Here is a 19,844-nt window from a genome sequence, read left to right on the forward strand (position 1 = left end):
TTATTGATTGAAAAGAAATTAAGATAAGGATTCTTGGTTTTCATAACAACTTAAGAAACTGCCAAAGCATCTGGCTACATTTCTTTTTAATCATAAGGAATAAATGCTGCTTGCATAAGTGTGCTTAGACTGCAATTTGGTATGTGGGAATTCTTTTGATTTTTTCTAAAGAGTTCAGAATCTGAATAAAGAAGACTACATTATATACCTAAACAAAGAAGATAGTCCCTTACAACCCTCCATTTTAAAGACGAAGAAAATCGACCCCAAAGAAATAAGTCCTACAAAATATTGAGATAATCCATGATTCGAATTCAGTTGTCCCCCACTTCTTTCCATGACTAAAGTGTTCCCAAAACCTCAAATGAAGCTTCCATCTGCTGAAAACCAGAGAAGCATATCCATTTTACTCTATGGGTTTCCAATAGCACCTTCCAGAAGTTGAAAGCTGCTTCCCCAGCAGCTTAAAGTTTTTAGAATCACTCATTATTTACAACGACGCATACATCCTTTTCTTTTGACATGCAGGTCCTCCTTTCACTTGTCATGTTGCTAATGATGGGAGTTATTTTTGTTGAACATTGAACAAAATGTTTTTTGCTCAGTGTTTCAGCCCGATGATCCTGCCTGAGGGGAGACAGTGACAGCTCTGTTGAAGCATCCTGGGGTACAGAGAGCCCTGCTGGTCTTTCTAATTAGGGCTTTACCCTGTCAGTTTCATGAATAGCCACTTCCTAACGGGATGTGCATCACTACATGTTGAGAATGCCCTTGCCCTATAAAATTCTGGGATGTCAAAATCCACAGCTGCCACCTGGACTCGTTGTTCAATGAGCCACAGAAAATCAGCTGCAGGGAAGATACACATAGGACACTGGGGTAACACCAATTCCCTCTGAGCTGCAGCATGCAAGCTCTTAATGCAATCATCTGTTACCAAGGCAACAATGCACACAGTTGCTTAAGGGGAGAACTCGATCACTCGATCATTACCAAGGTGGCTCATAGACATACATTTTAATTATCACATTTGGGGCAGTTAATTTGCCCAATGACTCAGCTCATAACCTGTGTTCCTGAATCTCTCTTGTGAGGGGAATCAGGGAAGTGAGCTCCCAGCTACCAGCCTCAAGAGGCTCCTATTGACAATCGCCTGTCTGGCCAAACAACTTCCTTTCTACAACTTTGTTTGGGGGAATGACAGTAGGAAAACACCACCAACAAATTGGAAATTGCCACATCATTCACATCATTTTTCCTCTACTAAATCCAATCACTACTTTCAAGAAGAAAGGAGTGGTAGTACAATATAATCTCAGCATGCTGTAATCTGGCTTGAATGTGACTAAGTTTTGTTTTGGGGTGGGGGGAAGTCCCTGTGGCCATAATCACTCATCACTAACAGAGAAATGAAGAATCCCACCAGATCATGAACATTCATTGTGGAAAAATAGCTGGATTCATCTCTGGGTTCTACTACATCACTCTATCCTGATTTCTGAGAGCATGGGGAACATCGATCAGCTATGCTGAGAACTATTCACTGTCCCAATTACTCTAATTACACCCGCCCTATACGTTACAATTTAGAAGTTCCATCTTGGGACTGAGAGAATTTCCACCAGCTGCAAGGGAACAAGCTCCTTCCGCAGCTGAAGGTACCCCAAGCAAGCTTCACAGATCAGAACAGCTGGGTGTGGTGTATCAAATAACTCATCTTTTTTGAGGTTTCTGGTGTTGATGTTGGATACAGGTGACTAAAATCACACACAGGAGGTGCCTCTGGGTAAATTAGTCATCTTACAAGCAAAAAAATAAAAATAAAAATCACACTGTTCTGTTGATATTCATGATGTCAAAAAATAAATAAATAAATAAGCAAGAAACCCTGGAGAAAATCCGGGTTTTGGTTGGAATCTTAATTCAGAAACTCCAAAATATTTCTTCACTAAAATTCTTACTGTCTGCTAAGGAAAAAAATTATTCCAAAAATCATAAAAGAAAGCATATTGTTTTCAGCAGGAATAATGGCAATTCTAAACATAGAATAGCAGATATGCTATTTCAAATTACAAACAGACCTTCAAATTCATATTATCCATTATAGCAAACAAAAAATAGACTTTCATTTTTCTTTCTAATGGAAAAAAAGTAGCATGTAAAGTGGAAAGATCAAGGGGGTAAGAACTTCCATTTTTCGCAGAATAATAGACTAAATATTCTGAACAATCTGCCAAAGGAAAAAACAAAAATGTTGACTTTTTTTTCAAAAGTCATTTTTGATGTATTGCTGAATTGGTCTGAAAGAATAAATCTGTAAGTGCCAAGAACAAAGTGAAACAAAAAGAAAACCTGGAAAATAAGCAAGCGTCAAAGCATGTTTCTCCCCCTGAAGGTTTCAACCAAGCCTTGGAGACCTTGAGCTTCTGCTTTGAAGGCTGCATGGGACACAGGGAACCAGGAGTGAAGCATGGGGCTCACCCATGGCAGGGCATCCAGTAGGAAAGCCCTGCATAAAGCTAAGTGCCCAAAGGTCTTTACTCTTAATTCACAGAAGGGGAAAGCAGGAACAGTTTTTTATGTCAAATTTTCCCTAGGAATTTATAATGATAAGCAAATCCTCACACACGTTTGAATTTCTGATCCACATGTGATCCCAAAAATCCATAGTAGAAAATATGGTCTTCCCAGTTTGCTAGCACTCTCAGTTGACTAACAGAAGCAAATACAAATGCTTTTGCCAGGCCAGCTTCTGTAGCCCCAGGCTTTAGGCTGGCCCTCATGGCTCCATGCCTCAGCGGACCCACAGTCCAACTCTGTCTCAGTAAAGGTGCTCAGACCCTGAGAACACAGGCTCCAAGCCAGTCCCCAGAGATCGAGTGAAGAGGTCCACCCCAGGGACCCCCTGCACCAGGCTGACCCTTGGAGACCTAAGATTCAGGGGCACCCCCAGCAGATCCTAGCTTCAGGCTCCCCTCAGTGAATTCAGGCACAGACCCACTCACCTGCTGACCCTGGAACTAGCCACCTGGCCAAGGACTCCAACAGGAAGTCTGCCTATGGATCATGCCAAATGCCCATCAAGAATTTTTGGATCAATGAAATTAAGAGTTGCTTAAAATTGACAAACCTTTAGCTAAACTAAGTAAGAGAAAAAGAGAGGAGGTTTAAATAAAATTATAAACAAGAGGCATTACAACTGATACCACAGAAATACAAAAGATCATAAGAGACTACTATGAACAATTATGTGGCAACATTTTAGATAACCCAAAGAAATGAATAAATTCCTAGAAACATACACCTACCAAGACTGAATCATGAAGAAACAGAAAATATTAACAGAAGACCAATAACAAGTAAGGAGATTGAATCTGTAGTCAAAAAACTCCCAACAAAGAGAAGCTCAGGATCTGATGGTTTCACTGTTAAATTCTACCAAATATTTAAAAATTTAACTCCAGTCCTTCTCTAACTCTCCCAGAAAATTGATGACAAGGAAACATTTACAAGCTAATTTTAAAAGGCCAGCTTTACCGAAGCTAGATAAGGATATTACAAGAAAAGAAAATTACAGGCCAATATATTTGATAAACATAGATACAAAAATTCCCAACGGAATACTAGCAAATAAAATCCAAGAGTGCATTAAAAGATCACACACTATGATCAAGTGGGATGTATCCCTAGACTGCAAGGATGTTCAACATATGCAAATGTGTTACACAACATGAACAATAAATATTATTGTGATATACAACCTTAACAAAATGAAGGATAAAAATCATATGGTCATTATAACAGATGCAGAAAATGCCACAAAATTCAACATGCTTTCATGATAAAAAAAAATACTCTCAATAAATTAGTTATAGAAGAAACTTACTGCAACATGATAAAGGCCAAATATGACAAGCCCACAGCTAAATACATACTCAAAGACAAAAAGCTGAAAACTTTTCCTCTGAGATCAGGAGCAAGACAAGGATGCCTACTCTCACCACTTCTATTCAATATAGTACTAGTGGTCCTAGCCAGACCAATTAGGCAAGAAAAAGAAATAAAAGGCATCCTAATTGGAAAGGAAGAAGTAAAAACTTTTCTGTTTGTAGATGATGTGATCTTATATATAGAAAACTCTAAAGACTTTCACACGAAAACTGTTAGAACTAATAAATTTGGTAAAGTTTCAGAATGCAAAATTAACATACAAAAATCAGTAGTGTTTCTATACACTGACAACAAACTATTTGAAAGGAAATTTTAAAAATCTCATTTACGGTAACATAAAAAGAATACTGAGGAATAAATTTAACCAAGGAGGTGAAAGAGCTCTACACTAAAAACTATAAAACATTGAAAAATAAATTGAAGAAGACACAAATAAAAGAAAAGATATCCCATGTTCATAGGTTAAAATAATGAATATTGTTAAAATTGCCATATTATCCAAAGCAATCTACAGACCCAATGCAATCTGTATCAAAATTCCAATGATACTTTTCACAGAAATAAGTAAAACAATTCTAAAATTTATATGAAAGCACCAAAGATCCCAAATAGCCAAAACAATCTCGAGAAAAATAAAGAACAAAGCTAGAGACATCACAATACCTGATTTTAAAATATACTGCAAAGCTGTAGTAAACAACTCAGCATGGTACTGTCATAAAAATGGACTTACAGACCAATGGAACAGAATAAGGAGCCAGAAATAAATCCATGCATGTATGTTCAATTGATCTTTGACACAGGTGTCAAGAATACACAATGGGGAAAGGACAGTCTCTTAATATACATTTTTGAGAAAACTAAATATACAGATGCAGAAGAATGAAATCAATCCCTTATCTTACACCACATACAAAAATCAACCCAAAGTGAATTTAAAACATAAATATAAGACCTAAAACCATCAAATACCTAGAAGAAATATTATAGACTGGGTGGCTTAAACAGCAGAAATTTATTTTATGGTTTTGGAAGCTGGAAGTCTGATAGCAGAGTGCCAGCAAGGTCGGGTTCTGCAGAGGGTTCTCTTCCTGGCTTGCAGATGGCCATACTTTCTATTGGTGCCCTCACGTGGCAGAGAGAAAGGGAGTAATCTCTCTTGTGTCTCTTCTTATAAGAACACGAATATCATCAGGGCCCCACCCATATGACCTTGTTTAACCTTAATTACTTCCTTACTTCAAATACAATCACATTGGGGGTTAGGGTTTCAACTTAAGAATTCTAGGTGAGAAACTGATCTAATTTCATACATGGGAATTCATTATAGAGCGATGAAAAATGAGTAACTCAGATGTCAACTCAAACATGTTAACATAGTTTAATCTTTAAAATATATTTAATAAGAAGCAATTATAAATAGAATTATATAATGCTTCTGTTTACGTAAATCTGAAACAGGCAAACTCAATAGATTGTCAGAGATATATAAATATGTGATTTAAAAGTATAAAGAATAGCAAAAGACCATTAAGCACAGAATTCAGGATGGTAGTTACTCTAAAGCAGTAAGAGTGGAGGCCATTGAGCAAATTGTTATGGGGACTAAAATATAGGTAAATGTCATATTTCTTAAATTGGATTGTATATACATAGATGTCCATTTATTATTGTTTTTTAATCTAGGTCTATGTGTTATATAAATTATTTTATAAGATACTAAAAACAAAACTATTTGTCTGATTAGAAAAGACTTAATTTTTTTTAAGACAGGATCTCACTATACTGTACAGACTAGACTCAAATTCCTAGGTCCAAAGTGATCTCCTATCTCAGCCTCTCAAATGTTTGGGACTACAGGCACACACCTATGCTGCTGAGAGAAGACCTAAATTCTGATTTCTCACTCCATATTTAATAGCTATGCAACCACACACACCACTTTTATTCCCTATGTCTTACTTTCATCACCTGTAAAATGGGAAACATTTTTCCTAACACATTATGCTCACAAGTGTAAAACATAGACTATTAGATTCCATGAAAATTAAGCAAAAACCTAACAAATTTAAAAAGAGGTGAGAGGGAGAAAATGTTCCCATATTTAGTAAAATGATCAATAATCAATAAATCTTTGCTAAATGAATGAATCCATGTTTAACAAAGAATAATATTCCTAATATTCAAAGAGCTCCTCATAAATCATTTATAGAACAACAAATTTTCTAACATAATAGACAAATCAGACAAATGATTTTTAAAATAAACAATTTAAAAGGAAGAAATGAAAATAACAAACATTTTAAAATATGGACCACCTGAGTCGTGCCCCCAATAATACAAATTAAAATAACACTAAAATGGTGCGTTCTCTTTGGAGGGGGGCAAAAGACTTAAGATTTTTTAAAACTCCCCTCTGACGAAGAATTAATAGCCAGAAGATATAAAGAGCTTAAACAACTCTATAGGAAAAAATTGAACAATCCGATCAAAAACTGAGCAAAAGATTTAAATAGACATTTCTCAAAAGAAGACATACAAATGGCAAACAGATACATGAAAAGGTGCTCAATATCAATGATCATCAAAGAAATGCAAATCAAAACCACAATGAGATATCATCTTACTCCAGTTAAAATGGCTTTTATCCAAAAGACAGGAAATAACAAATGCTAGTGAGGATGTGGAGAAAAGGGGACCCTTGTACACTGTTGTGGGAATGTAAATTAGTACAACCACTATGGAAAACAGTTTGAAGGTTCCTCAAAAGACTAAAAATTGAGCTACCATATGATCCAGCAATCCCACTGCTGGATATATACTCAAAAAAAAAAAAGGAAATCAGTATATCAAAGAGATATTTGCACTCCTATGTTCATTGCAGCACTGCTTTTTACAGTAGCTAAGATCTGAAAGCAATCTAAGTGTCCCTCAACATATGAATGGATAAAGAAAATGTGGTTATATATACACAATGGAGTATTATTCAGCCATAAAAAAGAATGAGATTCAGTCATTTGCAAAAACATGGATAGAACTGGAGATCATTATGTTAAGTGAAATAAGCCAGACACAGAAAGACAAATATTGCATGTTCTCACTTAATTGTGGGATCTAAAAATCAAATCAATTGAACTCATGGAGATAAAGAGTAGAAGGATGGTTACCAGAGGCTTGGAAGGTAGTAGAGGGTCACAGGGGAGGTTGAGATGGTTAATGGGAAAAAAAAAAAAAAATAGAATAAGACCTACTATTTGATATCGCAATGGGGTGACTATAGTCAATAATAACTTAATTGTATATTTAAAAATAAATAATGTAACTAGATTATTTGTAATTCAAAGCATAAATGTTTGAGGGGATGGATATCCCATTGTCCATGATGTGCTTATTTCACATTGCATGCCTGTATCAAAACATTTCATGTGTGCCATAAATATATACACCTACTATGTACCCACCAAAAATTTAAAAAAAAAAAAAAAAAAAAAAACTAAATTAAGAAAAATTAAAGGGCCAGGCACGGTGACTCACGCCTGTAATCCCAGCACTTTGGGAGGCCAAGGCGGGTGGATCACAAGGTCAGGAGTTCAAGACCAGCCTGGCCAACATGGTAAAACCCCGTCTCCACTAAAAATACAAAAATTAGCTGGGCATGGTGGCACATGCTTGTAATCCCAGCTACTTGGGAGGCTGAGGCAGGAGAATTGCTTGAACTCAGAAGGCAGTGAGCCAAGACCGCACCACTGCACTCCAGCCTGGCGACAGAGCAAGACTCCGTCTCAAATAAATAAATAAACAAACAAATAAATCACGAGTAAGTATAAAAATGCAGAAGACAAATAAAATTGTTGACTGAGCCATGAAGGAAAATAATCTCTTATACTTTGTGGGAGTGTAAAGTGGTAGGACAGGATCTGGTGACGGTGTTGAGTCTCAGATTAATGGGAAAAGAGATTTGGACTCCCAAAGGAAGTCACAGACTTCAGTTGTCAAGAAGGCCAATTTAAGTACATTTTACCTAAATATCAAGTCTCTGTACATATGTATTCATGCGTCAGTGTGTGAGTGTGCATGTGTGTGTGCATGCATCTGTATATTAAAGGATAAATTTAAAACTATCAACAGTAATTGTCTGAGGAGTAGTAATAGGAGGAATGTGGAGTTATTTTCACATTTCTAACTCTAATTTATACATTTGTTAGACAAGGATGACATGTTGGCACTTTTTAGCTTAATTTTTTAATTTTAGACATGAAATATAAAAATAGTTGGAGACAGAAAATAATATGACACACACCCATATTTAAAGTCATTAACATTTTTCCAGATTTTCTTTAGAACTCTTTTTCTTTAAGAAATACAAACTCCCCAATAAATGAGATTTAGGTTTCATTTCGCTTTCCCTTTCTCCTTCCTCAGATGGAATCACTGTCTTGAATCTGGCGGTAGTTTTTGTTCAGCATGGTTTTATACTTTTTCTACACATGTAAATATCCATGAACAATAAATTGTATTGTTTTGTTTTATGAAAACCACATATTTTATTGGAATTTTAATAGCAATCTCATGGTCATGCCTGGCTAGCACAGCCTTCTATCCTGAGTTTGGGGAACTGACAAGGTTGCTAATTACCCAGTCCTCAGGACATGTGTTAATAAGTATGGAAGACAAATCAGTTGTGTTTTTCTGCCTTAGGTGCAAGGATCCTGAAAGAGAAACACTGGTTGTGTTTTTATGCCTTGGGTATGAGAATCCTGAAAGAGAAAGGCATCTGAACCTTGGAGGCATGGGGTTCATCTCATCCTCATCCAGCTTGTGATGATGGAGCTGTTTTCACCAGAAACGTGGGGAGACTCATACCACTTGGGGTAGTGTGGATGTGTGGCACAGCTTTAGAGAGGGCTATTCCTCTACCTTTATATGGAATCCAGTAACTCTCTGAAAACACAGCAATGGCAAAAGTCCTTTTCGAGACTGCAAGGATAACAAACAACTACCAAGAGAAGTCCAAGCTTCAGGGACAAAGTGAAGTGGTGTGGAGACCGTAGCCAATAGCTGCTTTATGAGCACATTTGTGGCTACCCTTGGGGACCCAAGAAATAACCGGGTAGGAGGTAACTTTTCAAGAGAGGTTAAAGATCCTACACGGTGACTAGAAGCAAGAATTTCTAGTCAGGGATTTCGCTTACTTGTTGAATAAACATGTGTTGTGCACCTGCTTCGTGCAGAGACTGTGTTAGTTTGAAGACATACAATAGAAAAAAAGTACAGCATATAGTCTGTGCTTTCATGGAGCTCCGTCATAGGGGCAATGAAGAAAAAAATAGCAAGGTCATATGATAAAGAGATTCGGAGTAGGGGAACAACATTAGATATGATCCAGGAAGACTTCCGTGACGTGGGCATGGATACTATATGACAAGGAGAAATCAATCATGCAAAGCTATGGAGAAAAAGTGTTGGACATAGAGGAAACAGCAAATACAGAGACCCAGTGGAGGTGGTTAGGTTGCTGTGTTCAATACATAGAAAGGTTAGTAGGGTTGAAGCATTTTAGATATGGGTGGGAAAGGAATGCAGAGTATTGTAGAGTCAGTAATACTTAGATTTTACTAAAATTATAAGGGTTATTAGTGTTTAAATGACCATTGGAGAAGCCTAGAACATATTACTTGTAGTGTAAACAATTATTCTGACATATGGGTGATTGTATCTTGAAGGTAAAGGATTTTCCCTCATTATTGCACAGCTGAAAGAGGCAGTCAGTACAAGAGTTACGATTACAGGGTTTAGAATTCAGATTTGGTTTAAATCCAAGCTCTACCTCCTACTTATTATATGTCTTTCTCAGGTCTCAATTTCATCATCTAAACATGGAGATAATAAATCCAATTCTTTCTTTTTTCTTACCTCACAGGGCTGTTGTGAGGTATTAGTCACATGTAAATGTTTTGTAAATAGTTAATGATCTTAAAATATGTAAATCATTATATCACATGAACAAATTTGTAGAACAGAACTTTCTGGGGTTGATTCTGTTGAAATATATTACATGTTTCTGGTGTAATAACTGCATAGAGTTAACTCTGATATCCTTGCTAATTGAGAAAATTTGTTTTGTAGTACAAAATTTGTTTTATTTCTCTCTAAAATAGATTATATTTTATAGCATATTGGCTTTATAATCATGTTTAGCCTTAGTTCTTATATAATTTTCAGGCCTCTGAAAATGTATATTTCCAAAACCAAACTCATTATGCTCCCACAACAGTCTTACTCTTTTTCATGCATTCTTTGTTGGTATTCAACTATCCACCGACCAACCAAAGTGGAAATATTAATATTTCAACTCCCTACCCTTCATCCATACTCTCAGCCAGGCACCAAGGACCTCTCACTTCTGAGACACATCTCTTAAATTTAGGCCCCTCCCTCCCATTTCCCTAGACCTATCTTCCTTTGAAACCTCATCACCCACATAGTTGACCAACAACTGCTAGTATTTCTTGAACACTCACTATGTGGGAGATACCCTTCTAAGTCCTTTACAATCTTCAAATTGCTCTATGAAAAAGTACTATTATCCACAACTCATATATGGGGAAACCAAGGCACAAAGTGTTTAATCATCTTTTCCAAGGTCATAAAGCTAACTAATGGCAGAGCCAATATTTGAACCCCAGTAATTCTAAGTCTAAGACGTAAATGCTTAAGAGTTCCTCTGTGCTGTACTCCATGACACCACTATCCTCCTTACCCCAAACTTTCCTCTACATTACTGCCACAAAACTTCCCTCTGAAACAAATCTGATCTTGTCATTTCTCTGCTTTTAATAACATCCTATTAGATCATAATTGTCTTCAATAAAAACTTTTTAACATGAAAAAGAAGGCCACCTATCATTTAGCCCAACTTACTTTTCCCACTTTATCTGCTGTCCCCATACTCAATTCACAATTCTGTAGTCCTGCACCCTGAGATGTTCTTTTTTTTTTTTTTTTTTTTTTTTTGAGACAGGGTCCCACTCTGTCACCCGGGCTGGAGTGCAGTGGCACAATCTTGGCTCACTGTAACCTCCACCTCCTGGGTTCAAGCAATTCTCCTACCTCAGCCTCCTGAGTACCTGGGAGTACAGGTGCATGCCACCACACCCGGCTCATTTTTTTAATATATTTTTAGTAGAGACGGGGTTTCACCATGTTGGCCAGGCTGGTCTTGAACTCCTGACCTCAAATGATCCGCCCACCTCGACCTCCCAAAGTGCTGGGATTGCAGGCGTGAGCCACCACACCTTGTCACCCTGAGATTTTCAAAGCGCCATATCCGGGTCTCCTTGCTTCTGCATATGCTATGTTTCTACTTGAAAAGACACTTGCCCCACTTCTCTGCATATAGAAGTCTGACTTCAAAGCGTAAATCAATGGCATTGACACTGAATCTCAATTGTTATCATCCATAAAACAGGTGTAACAGTTATTGTCGTTCTTAATTCATAAGGTAATTATAAGGACCAAATGATATTATGTAAAACTGTATAAGAATAAAATATTTACATGATATGGTGTAAGCCAAGCTATTCAACTACCTTTAAGGTTTTACAGTCTTTCCCACCCACATCAACCAGCCTTGGAAGGAGGAAGGATTCCTGCCCTCTTATTATTAGAGTAACTTGGCCAAAGTGGAAAGCAGAAAGGAGATATTCAACCATTCTCAATGTCATACAGTTTGAGGGTTTGTGTCTGAAGAGGGTAAGATTATGGTGAGTCACTATTTATGTGCAGGCAGATCAACAACAGTGAGAAAAAATGAAGAAAAACAAATTTAAGATGGTTTTGATGTGTTTTATATATTTTACTTTTCATGTATTCTCAAGAAAGAGTCAAACTATTATTCAAATAGTTTTTGGATTGCCAACTGAGCTTTCTTTGAAAGCAAAGCTGTGTCAATACAAGACCACCAGGCACGTGGAGTTTATACAGGTGGCTATGGTGGGTAAAAGTCCCCCTTTGATTTCACCATGAAGATACATCCTCTCTTCTCTGTGCTTCCGCTGAACTTAGTTTCACCCCTGTTCTGTTAAAACTTTCTGTATTATAATGACCTGTTTAACATGACACACACACACACACGCACACACACACGCACACTCTGTAGATTATGAGTACCTCAGTGACAAAGACTAAATAATACTTATCTATGTATTCCTAATATCTTCAGCCCTAGTTGCCTGAAAACATGGAAATCCCAAGGTAAGAAAAGGCAAGAAAAGGGCACAGTTCAGTTTCTCTAACTCCTTTTATTAAAGATTTCCATGGAGAGAGGTCATTATGCTTTTGTATCTAATTTTTTTTAACTGTACTATTTGTCAAAAGCATCACTTTCCAGAAAAAAAAAAAAAAAGATTGCCAAGAGACAAGAGGCTAAGGTCTAGAACTACCTCTGCCACCAACTAGACAGGTTACCTAGATAGTTCAGCTCAAGTCCCTCAGCCCAATCTCTCACCAGCAATTGAGACATCAGGACTCGATAGTCTTTATGGATTGTTAAGCTCTACAATTCAGTAATCCCATAGTGATACTTGTCCCCCACATGCTTCTTGGAGGTACAAAAACAGAAATGTCCAGAGTTGAGAGTTTTGTAGTTCACCTGAGTTTCTGTTTTCCTGGGACCAACCACTGTTGTCACTTCCAGCTCTCCCCAGTGGAAAGCTCTGTTCTTCACACCTGATCAGGAGGCTCAGAAAGACAAAGGCCAGAGAGACTAGAAAATGATTTGCAAAGAAGCCAAAAGGGGAATTCTGTAACTGTGTATTTTTCCACTCCTTTCTAATTTAAAACCACTTACAAGTGACAACGCCCAACCTGAGGCAGGTGCCACGTGGTAGCTCATTACACCTTCGGGACCCCATGTAAATCTTTTTTCTGAGAACAGCTATTGTCTTCCAAGGAAAAGCTTTTAGCATAATGGCAGGCTGAATAGAACATTGCTTTTGTAAGAATATTTTTAAGAAAAAGAAAAAGAAAGGTATTCTTTAACAACTGCAAAAGCAGCCTCTCGCTTTCCCCCACCTCAGGCCCCCTGGAAAGAACAGTGTGTGAGCCATAGGAGACTATGGCAGGGGATTGAGATTATCTCACCTCCAGACACATATAAAGGTTACGCTCTGCTCTTTTAGGTTATAATAAATGCAGGGTGGCGGTGTCTCAGATTGCAAAAAATAGCATATCCACCCCCTCCTAGCCACCTTTGTTGTTTCTTGACTTCTCACCAGTGAATCAGTCCGTGACTATTCATTTAGAGAATGAGAGTTTCTAATAGGAGAATGACATTTTCCCTCAGAAAATTCCCACAAATTCGTTTCTTCTCTCTGATCATTCGTGAGTACAGTCAAGACAATACTGTTATAGGTTCTGAATGTAAAGATATCCAATTTGGCAATAAAGTTTCTAAGAAAAATGAAGCATCTATCAGAGATGTAGCTCTCCAAACTAAAATGGGACTCGACTTTCTCTGAGCTAAAATGGTCATTTAGAATGTGAGGTCGTGAGAGAAATGTGGAGAAAATGGAGAAGTTGACAAAGTGATAGCAGCCTTCACCAAGCAGTGTGTTCTGGTTGTATGCATTTCTGGGTAATAGTCCAGTAAGACCAAAGCCTAAAGAGGGAAATCTGGGAATATGTTTGACGGATGCCATCTGCAAAATGGAGGTAAGGCAACAAGTATAGGAAGGCCAAGAGCTCATTAGTAAGAGGAACTTCCACACAAAGGCAACTCCATCTGTGTGAGAAGCAGCAGAAAGCAGGCATGGTTTTTGGGAAATGGCTGAGTCTGGGAAAATTCTTCTTTCCGGGATTAGATAAATAATGACCCCCCAAGACTCTTTATTCTGAATTGCTCTCTAGTTCTACTTAAATTCAGCATCTTCTCTCAGTTCAAATTCAAGAAAGGAGATACCACACCACCCACCCACACATCCCATTCCGGAAGAGTATACAAACTAAAGATAGAAAACTTCTCAAATCTACCTGGAAGTTGCATATTCAAAGGGTGTGCTAATCAAAGTACCTATTCACATATAATGTGTTAAAGGATTTAAGTAGGCTAAGTGGAATTATGCCAGACCACCATTAACCAATGGAGACTAGGCTCAGAAGGCACTGCAAAGAATTTCCTGGACTGATGGTGCCTACCAAGCCTATCCCCAAACTGCTTATGGGATATCTTCTGCTCCAACCTGTTGGAGCCCCTGTTCCATTTTATTGGATTCTGTGTGTTCCTCCTCACTCCCATTCTGCTGTGCAAAATCCAAATGCCCTACCTGGGTTCCTTTAACATCCCAAATCCTACTAGTTAGGAAGGGCCTGGACTTTCTAACTGCCCAATGCCTATTCATCACTGAGAGTCCCTGATGCTAGACTGAGGTGTAGATCCTTTTGTAAAGGTTCCCTGCTATCGTCAGTTTCTCCTTAAGCCCCCCCTTCCACAATGACTTCAGTGACAATCTCCCAGAGAACTTCCCTGTTCACTGTCTCACTGAAAAGGGCAGAGAGTGATTTTGCTCTTGAAGACCTGCCAGCAGTTTGGCTCTGAGGGCTCAAATATCAAGGTGTAAAGTAGTAAGTCTTCTTTATTGGGAGCATTTCAAGAAGGGACTGTACTCAGTTCTCCAAATAGTGATAAAGTACACAGCTGGCAAATCTGGTGACAACTCAACTGAAAATATATTATCAAGAAGGTAAGGCTAAATGTTTCCAGGAATATAACTTTTTAAAAAGAAAATGCTTTTGAAAAATAAATCAAACCAATACTTTTGGAAGACTCTCTGGAGCTCAGACACTGGGAGGAACTAAAAGTAATCAATAAGTTGTCCTCAATAATATTCAGGTCCAGGACTTTAGACCAGATCATCAAAGCAACCAGCCTTGAGAGGGAAGTTCCCCCATGGTTCCATAGCCATGGTCTTATTTCCTGGGATTATAAAGTAAGACTCAAGTAATAATCCCACACAATGGAGAGAAAACCTTTCTTTCCACTCATACCTCCTTATGAGGGGTTAGCGGCAGTTACTGAACCAGAAACTAGCTAAATTGCACACTGGGATTCAGTGTGCACAATCTCACACTGAAGCTACCCTAGTCCCTGAGAGGCAGGAAGCAGGTAAAACAATTTAATGTCACCTGAAGGGAGGCCTGGAGGCAGGAGAATCTTGAGCTGCAGGCTCATTTGCTGTTTTCTCCTTCTAAATCAATACATCACATTTTGTAGTTCAAAGGAAATTAAGTAGTTCCATTTCTGATTTACAGGCATGGTTAGTTGCACTTTGAAGGGTAGGTAGTATTTATACTGGGCTGGTTTTTTTTTTAATTTTTCTTTTGGAAACACAGCAATGGCATGTGTTTATATATTCATATATCTATAAGAATATATTCATATATATAGTCACTGTATATAGTTACTATATATAGACTATATAGACTATATAGTATCTATATACAGTAACTATATATATTAGATATATAGTTATATATTTACATATATGATATAACTAATATTATATATATAATATATATAAAGTAACTGTATATAACTATATATGCACACACACACTACACACCTACCTTGTACACTTTTTTATTATGTAGCCCTGCTGAAACTGTGCCCCAGCACTGTGGCTCAGGTCATGCAGTCTCAGCTCTGTGCTGGGATCTGACGGGTCTGAAGAAAGGCCTTCAGGCAGAAAGAGTGTTCTTTCTCCCTTCCTGCCACAGTATCTGAAGCATCCACCATGAAAACGCTTCCATTGGGTTAGGAAAGGAAAATAAAATTCGTTGTGAGCAAGAAGAGAGTAATACACTTATGTATGGTCAATTTAGCATAAATGCTTTAACAACTCAGCTAGTGTCTAATAATTTGAGGACAGAATGAGGAAGAGAGGAAGTTATGGCTCCAAGAGTAAAGCCAAAATGTTGATGCTGAACACGTGTATAACGAAGGAGTCAGCACATTTGTTGTGTGTGTGGACTCTGGAATCAGAATAACAATGTTGGAAATCTGTCACCTCTACTGATCATAGTGTTTAACCTTTCTGAGCTCCGCTTACTCCATCTGTAAAATAAGGAGTCCAGAAATTAATCCCCATGATGAAAGATACCAATCAGCTACATAAGCCATACAAATAATATTTTCAGTGAGCGGGAAAAATAGGATAAAACTTAAAACTCTTCTTACATAATGTGGAAAGAGAGAAGAGTAGTATCAGAAAGGCACCGTCCTTTGCCACTTTCTACTTTTATGACCTTAGATCACATCCAGGACCAGCTATGCAATTTGCAGGGCCCAGCGAAAAATGGAAAGGTAGGGCCCCTTGTTCAAAACTGTATAAAGAATTTTATAAAGATAGTGACAGAAAAGCATTAAGCAGAGTTCATGGCCCTTCTAAGCAGGAGACCTCTGCAAAGGTATAGATGACACACCTATGAAGATGGCCCTAACTAGCCCTTTCCTCTAGGTCAAAGCCGGGTTTCCTCAGGATCTAGCTCAATGATTGTCATTTGCAAGTGACAAAAAGAAAATGCATAGCATTTATCTGATACTTCTTGAGATTAACATCGGATATGTTAGCACGTGTTTAAAAGAAAAAAAACCTATTATGATCATAAGAGCGTACACTTACTATAACCCATCTTACAGAGCAAGCAGAAACCAGCCTCTTTTGATTCATATAAGGGTGTACTAAGAGATATTTTCTCTCTTTCTCTCTCTTTTTTCAACAGAACTATTTGTTGGAGTGCCAGATTATTTAAGGGCCTTTGCATGTTTCAAGTCCTCTTCTTAAAGTAAGAATACTCTCCATATTTATAATAGCAACAAAAACACCAATGTCAGCACAAAATACAAAAACGGAGGCACTTCTATGTCATAATGATATATCAGAGTTCTGCTCACCTCTTTTGTAGAAAAAGAAGCTCAGACTTACACACATCCACTTTCTTAAGTAAATAATGGTTCAATGAAAGTTACCCTGTGAGGACTGCTGTCTCCAGCTCCCAAGCACTGCTCATCTGCCGAGGCAGGGACCCTATGACTGTTATGGAAATTGCTCTTAAATGCATAAAATACAGAAAATAACTTTTGGAAAATGCCTTATTATTCATTAAAGCATTTTAGGGTCTCATTAATCCAGATGGGTTAATCGGTTGTTGATTTGCCAGGTGGTTGAGTATCCATTGTCAGATGCTGATGGGGTATGAGAAAATATAATTCTGATCCACCAAAGAGTCACCTGAATGAGGCTAGCAATTCATCAGGGAAGGCTGTATCTTCACCAGGAAGGCTGTATCTTCACCAGGAGAGGCTGTATCTTCATCAGGGAAGGCTGTATCTTCATCAGGGAAGGCCGTATCTTCCTCAGAGAAGGCTGTATCTTCACCAGGAAGGCTGTATCTTCACCAGGAGAGGCTGTATCTTCCTCGGAGAAGGCTGTATCTTCACCAGGAAGGCTGTATCTTCCTCAGAGAAGGCTGTATCTTCACCAGGAAGGCTGTATCTTCCTCAGGGAAGGCTGTATCTTCACCAGGGAAGGCTGTATCTTCCTCAGGGAAGGCTGTATCTTCACCAGGGAAGGCTGTATCTTCACCAGGGAAGGCTGTATCTTCATCAGGAAAGGCTGTATCTTCTGGGGATAAATTAAGCTGGGTGCCCAGTCTCTTCTTTAATCTCCAAAACTTCTTTGTATCACAAAACATTCTTCATTCTTTGGGGGTTTTTTTTGTTTTTTGTTTTTTTTTTTTTGGTTTGTTTTTTTGCCTACCTAAGTTCTGAAACGATGTTAGAAGTCATTTTCAAAAGCTAGTTGGTAACAAGTCAGTCACACATATGCACTTAGCACAGGAGCCCAACATTTAAAGACATGCATGTGCGTGTGTGTGTCTGTGTACATGTCTGTGTCTACGTATGTCTATGTGTTTGTGTATGTGTCCGTATGTGTATATTTGTGTGTGTCTGCGTGTGTGTGCATGAGTTTGGCTTCGACTTTGTTTCAAAGTTCTTAGCTAGAGCCTGTCCACATCTTCAGATACAAATACCTGCAGATACAAATGGTATTCAGGTCATCAAGGGGATTCTTTAGCCAGGGCTTAAAAACTCAACTTTCTTTCTTTCTAAACTTTGACTGAATGAGAGTCACATAACAGCAGTGAGCACAGTGAGAAAAGTCCCTGGATTAGAATTTGGAAAATATGATTCAGAGTCCTGGTTCTATTTTAAGAGAGGAAGTGACCATCATTAGCAAACTGTCATTTCATCTCCCTGACAGTTTGAATTCATTTCATTTTCTCTCCTTTTAACAACAGAGCAACATTAATGTTTAACCTATGTGTCACACCAATAAAAGTCGGGGGTGTATTTCTACAAAGACAGACAGTCTCCAACCCTTTATGGAGATTTTGATCTAAAAGAGACAGAATGCTTCCAAGACTATAAAGGACACCCTTAGTCAAATCTTCAATGAAGAGGATCCCATTTTACTCACGGAACTGCTCTAGATGCTCATCACTGTTGGACTCAGGCATGGCCGTGATGGTCACCAAGGGACACGGATTCCCTCCCAGCGTCTGGCAGAGAACATCTTGCCGGAAGTAGACCTCTTTGAGGTTGACACTCTTTTCCAGGATGTCAAGATGAGTCTGGAGCAGAAATAAAGCAGGCGTGTGTATTATCAACATTTTTTTATAACAACAGAATAGAAAACAACAACGGCTTACATATAGTTTGGAAGTATTGTTGTTAATCTAATCTGTCCTTTATGTATTGGGCCTTGAGTAATTAAAAGGGGGCTATTTCTACTGTCTAGGAGAAGCTCAGTGAGACTGAGCAGGAAGCATCCTTCCTGCATATTTTGGCATAATAGAAGATCTGTTTTCAAGTTGTACTGAAAGCAAGAGGGAGGCGGGCAGGGGCATAAAGTCCTCTTCCTATCACTGTGGCATACAAGGAAATGATAGAAAATGGAAACTCTGAAGGGTCAGGGAGGGGGTGGAGGAGGATCATGAGAAATGTGTTAATGGGTACAATGTACGTTATTTGGGTGATGGATACCCTGAAAGTGCTGGCTTGACCAACTTTACTCAATCTATGCATGTAACAAAACTTCACATGTAACCATAAATTTGTACAAATAAAAAAATAGCAATCAATGTAAAAAGAAAAGAGACAAATCTAAGCATGCTTTCTTTAAAATTAAAAATAAAAATGTGGTTATCATGAAAATAGAACACACCCAGAACACTGGGGAGAATGAGACAGAAAACTTCAACAGCACATAGTATCACAGGGCCAAGTAATAGGGAGAATTGTGAGCACATTGAAAAAATAATAGACGTGATTAATCCAGGTGGACTGCTAAGCTAAAAGAACAAGTAACAAATAGCAACAAATTTTCCTACCATACCTCCCCATTTCAATACTCATTTAAAAAACAAATACAAAAATTGAATAGCCATTGAAATTAGGACACCTGGTTAGCAATCTTTTTTTTTTTTTTTTTTTTTTTTTGAGACAGAGTCTCACTGTATTGCCCAGGCTGGAGTGCAGTGGTGTGATCTCGGATCATTGCAACCTCCACCTCCCAGGTTCAAGCGATTCTCCTGCCTCAGCTCCCGAGTAGCTGGGATTACAAGCACCCACTACCACACCCAGTTAATTTTTGTATTTTTAGTAGAGGGAGGTTTTGCCATATTGGCCAGGCTGGTCTCAAACTCCTGACCTCAGGTGATCTGCCCCGCTTGACCTCCCAAAGTGCTGGGATTACAGGCATGAGCCACCACGTCCAGCCCCTGGTTAACAATCTTTAAGAATTCTGAAGAAATTCTCCCTAATCAAAACAGGGACA

At 38.2% G+C, this 19,844-nt stretch overlaps 2 protein-coding genes across 2 annotated transcripts in view; both read right to left on the minus strand.

Moving 5' to 3' along the window:
• Positions 1-17,108: 17,108 nt before the first annotated feature.
• LOC115897478 (zonadhesin-like) lies at positions 17,109-17,715 on the minus strand. Its single transcript, XM_030930247.1, has 3 exons — positions 17,495-17,715; positions 17,309-17,371; positions 17,109-17,267 (listed from the first exon to the last, which is right to left on the minus strand). Exons 1-3 carry the CDS (start codon positions 17,698-17,700, stop codon positions 17,234-17,236), a joined length of 303 nt encoding a protein of 100 aa, XP_030786107.1. The 5' UTR covers positions 17,701-17,715; the 3' UTR covers positions 17,109-17,233.
• A 667-nt stretch (positions 17,716-18,382) lies between these two features.
• Positions 18,383-19,844, minus strand: part of LOC104669579 (cytosolic carboxypeptidase 4) — a 232,417-nt gene continuing 230,955 nt past the window's right edge. The window contains exon 17 of the mRNA XM_030931043.1: positions 18,383-18,639. Within this exon, the coding sequence (XP_030786903.1) occupies positions 18,478-18,639 (162 nt within the window). The 3' untranslated portion in view covers positions 18,383-18,477. The remainder of the gene's footprint in view (positions 18,640-19,844) is intronic.

The sequence above is a fragment of the Rhinopithecus roxellana genome, chromosome 5, assembly GCF_007565055.1.
Source record: "Rhinopithecus roxellana isolate Shanxi Qingling chromosome 5, ASM756505v1, whole genome shotgun sequence".
Lineage (NCBI taxonomy): Eukaryota > Metazoa > Chordata > Mammalia > Primates > Cercopithecidae > Rhinopithecus > Rhinopithecus roxellana.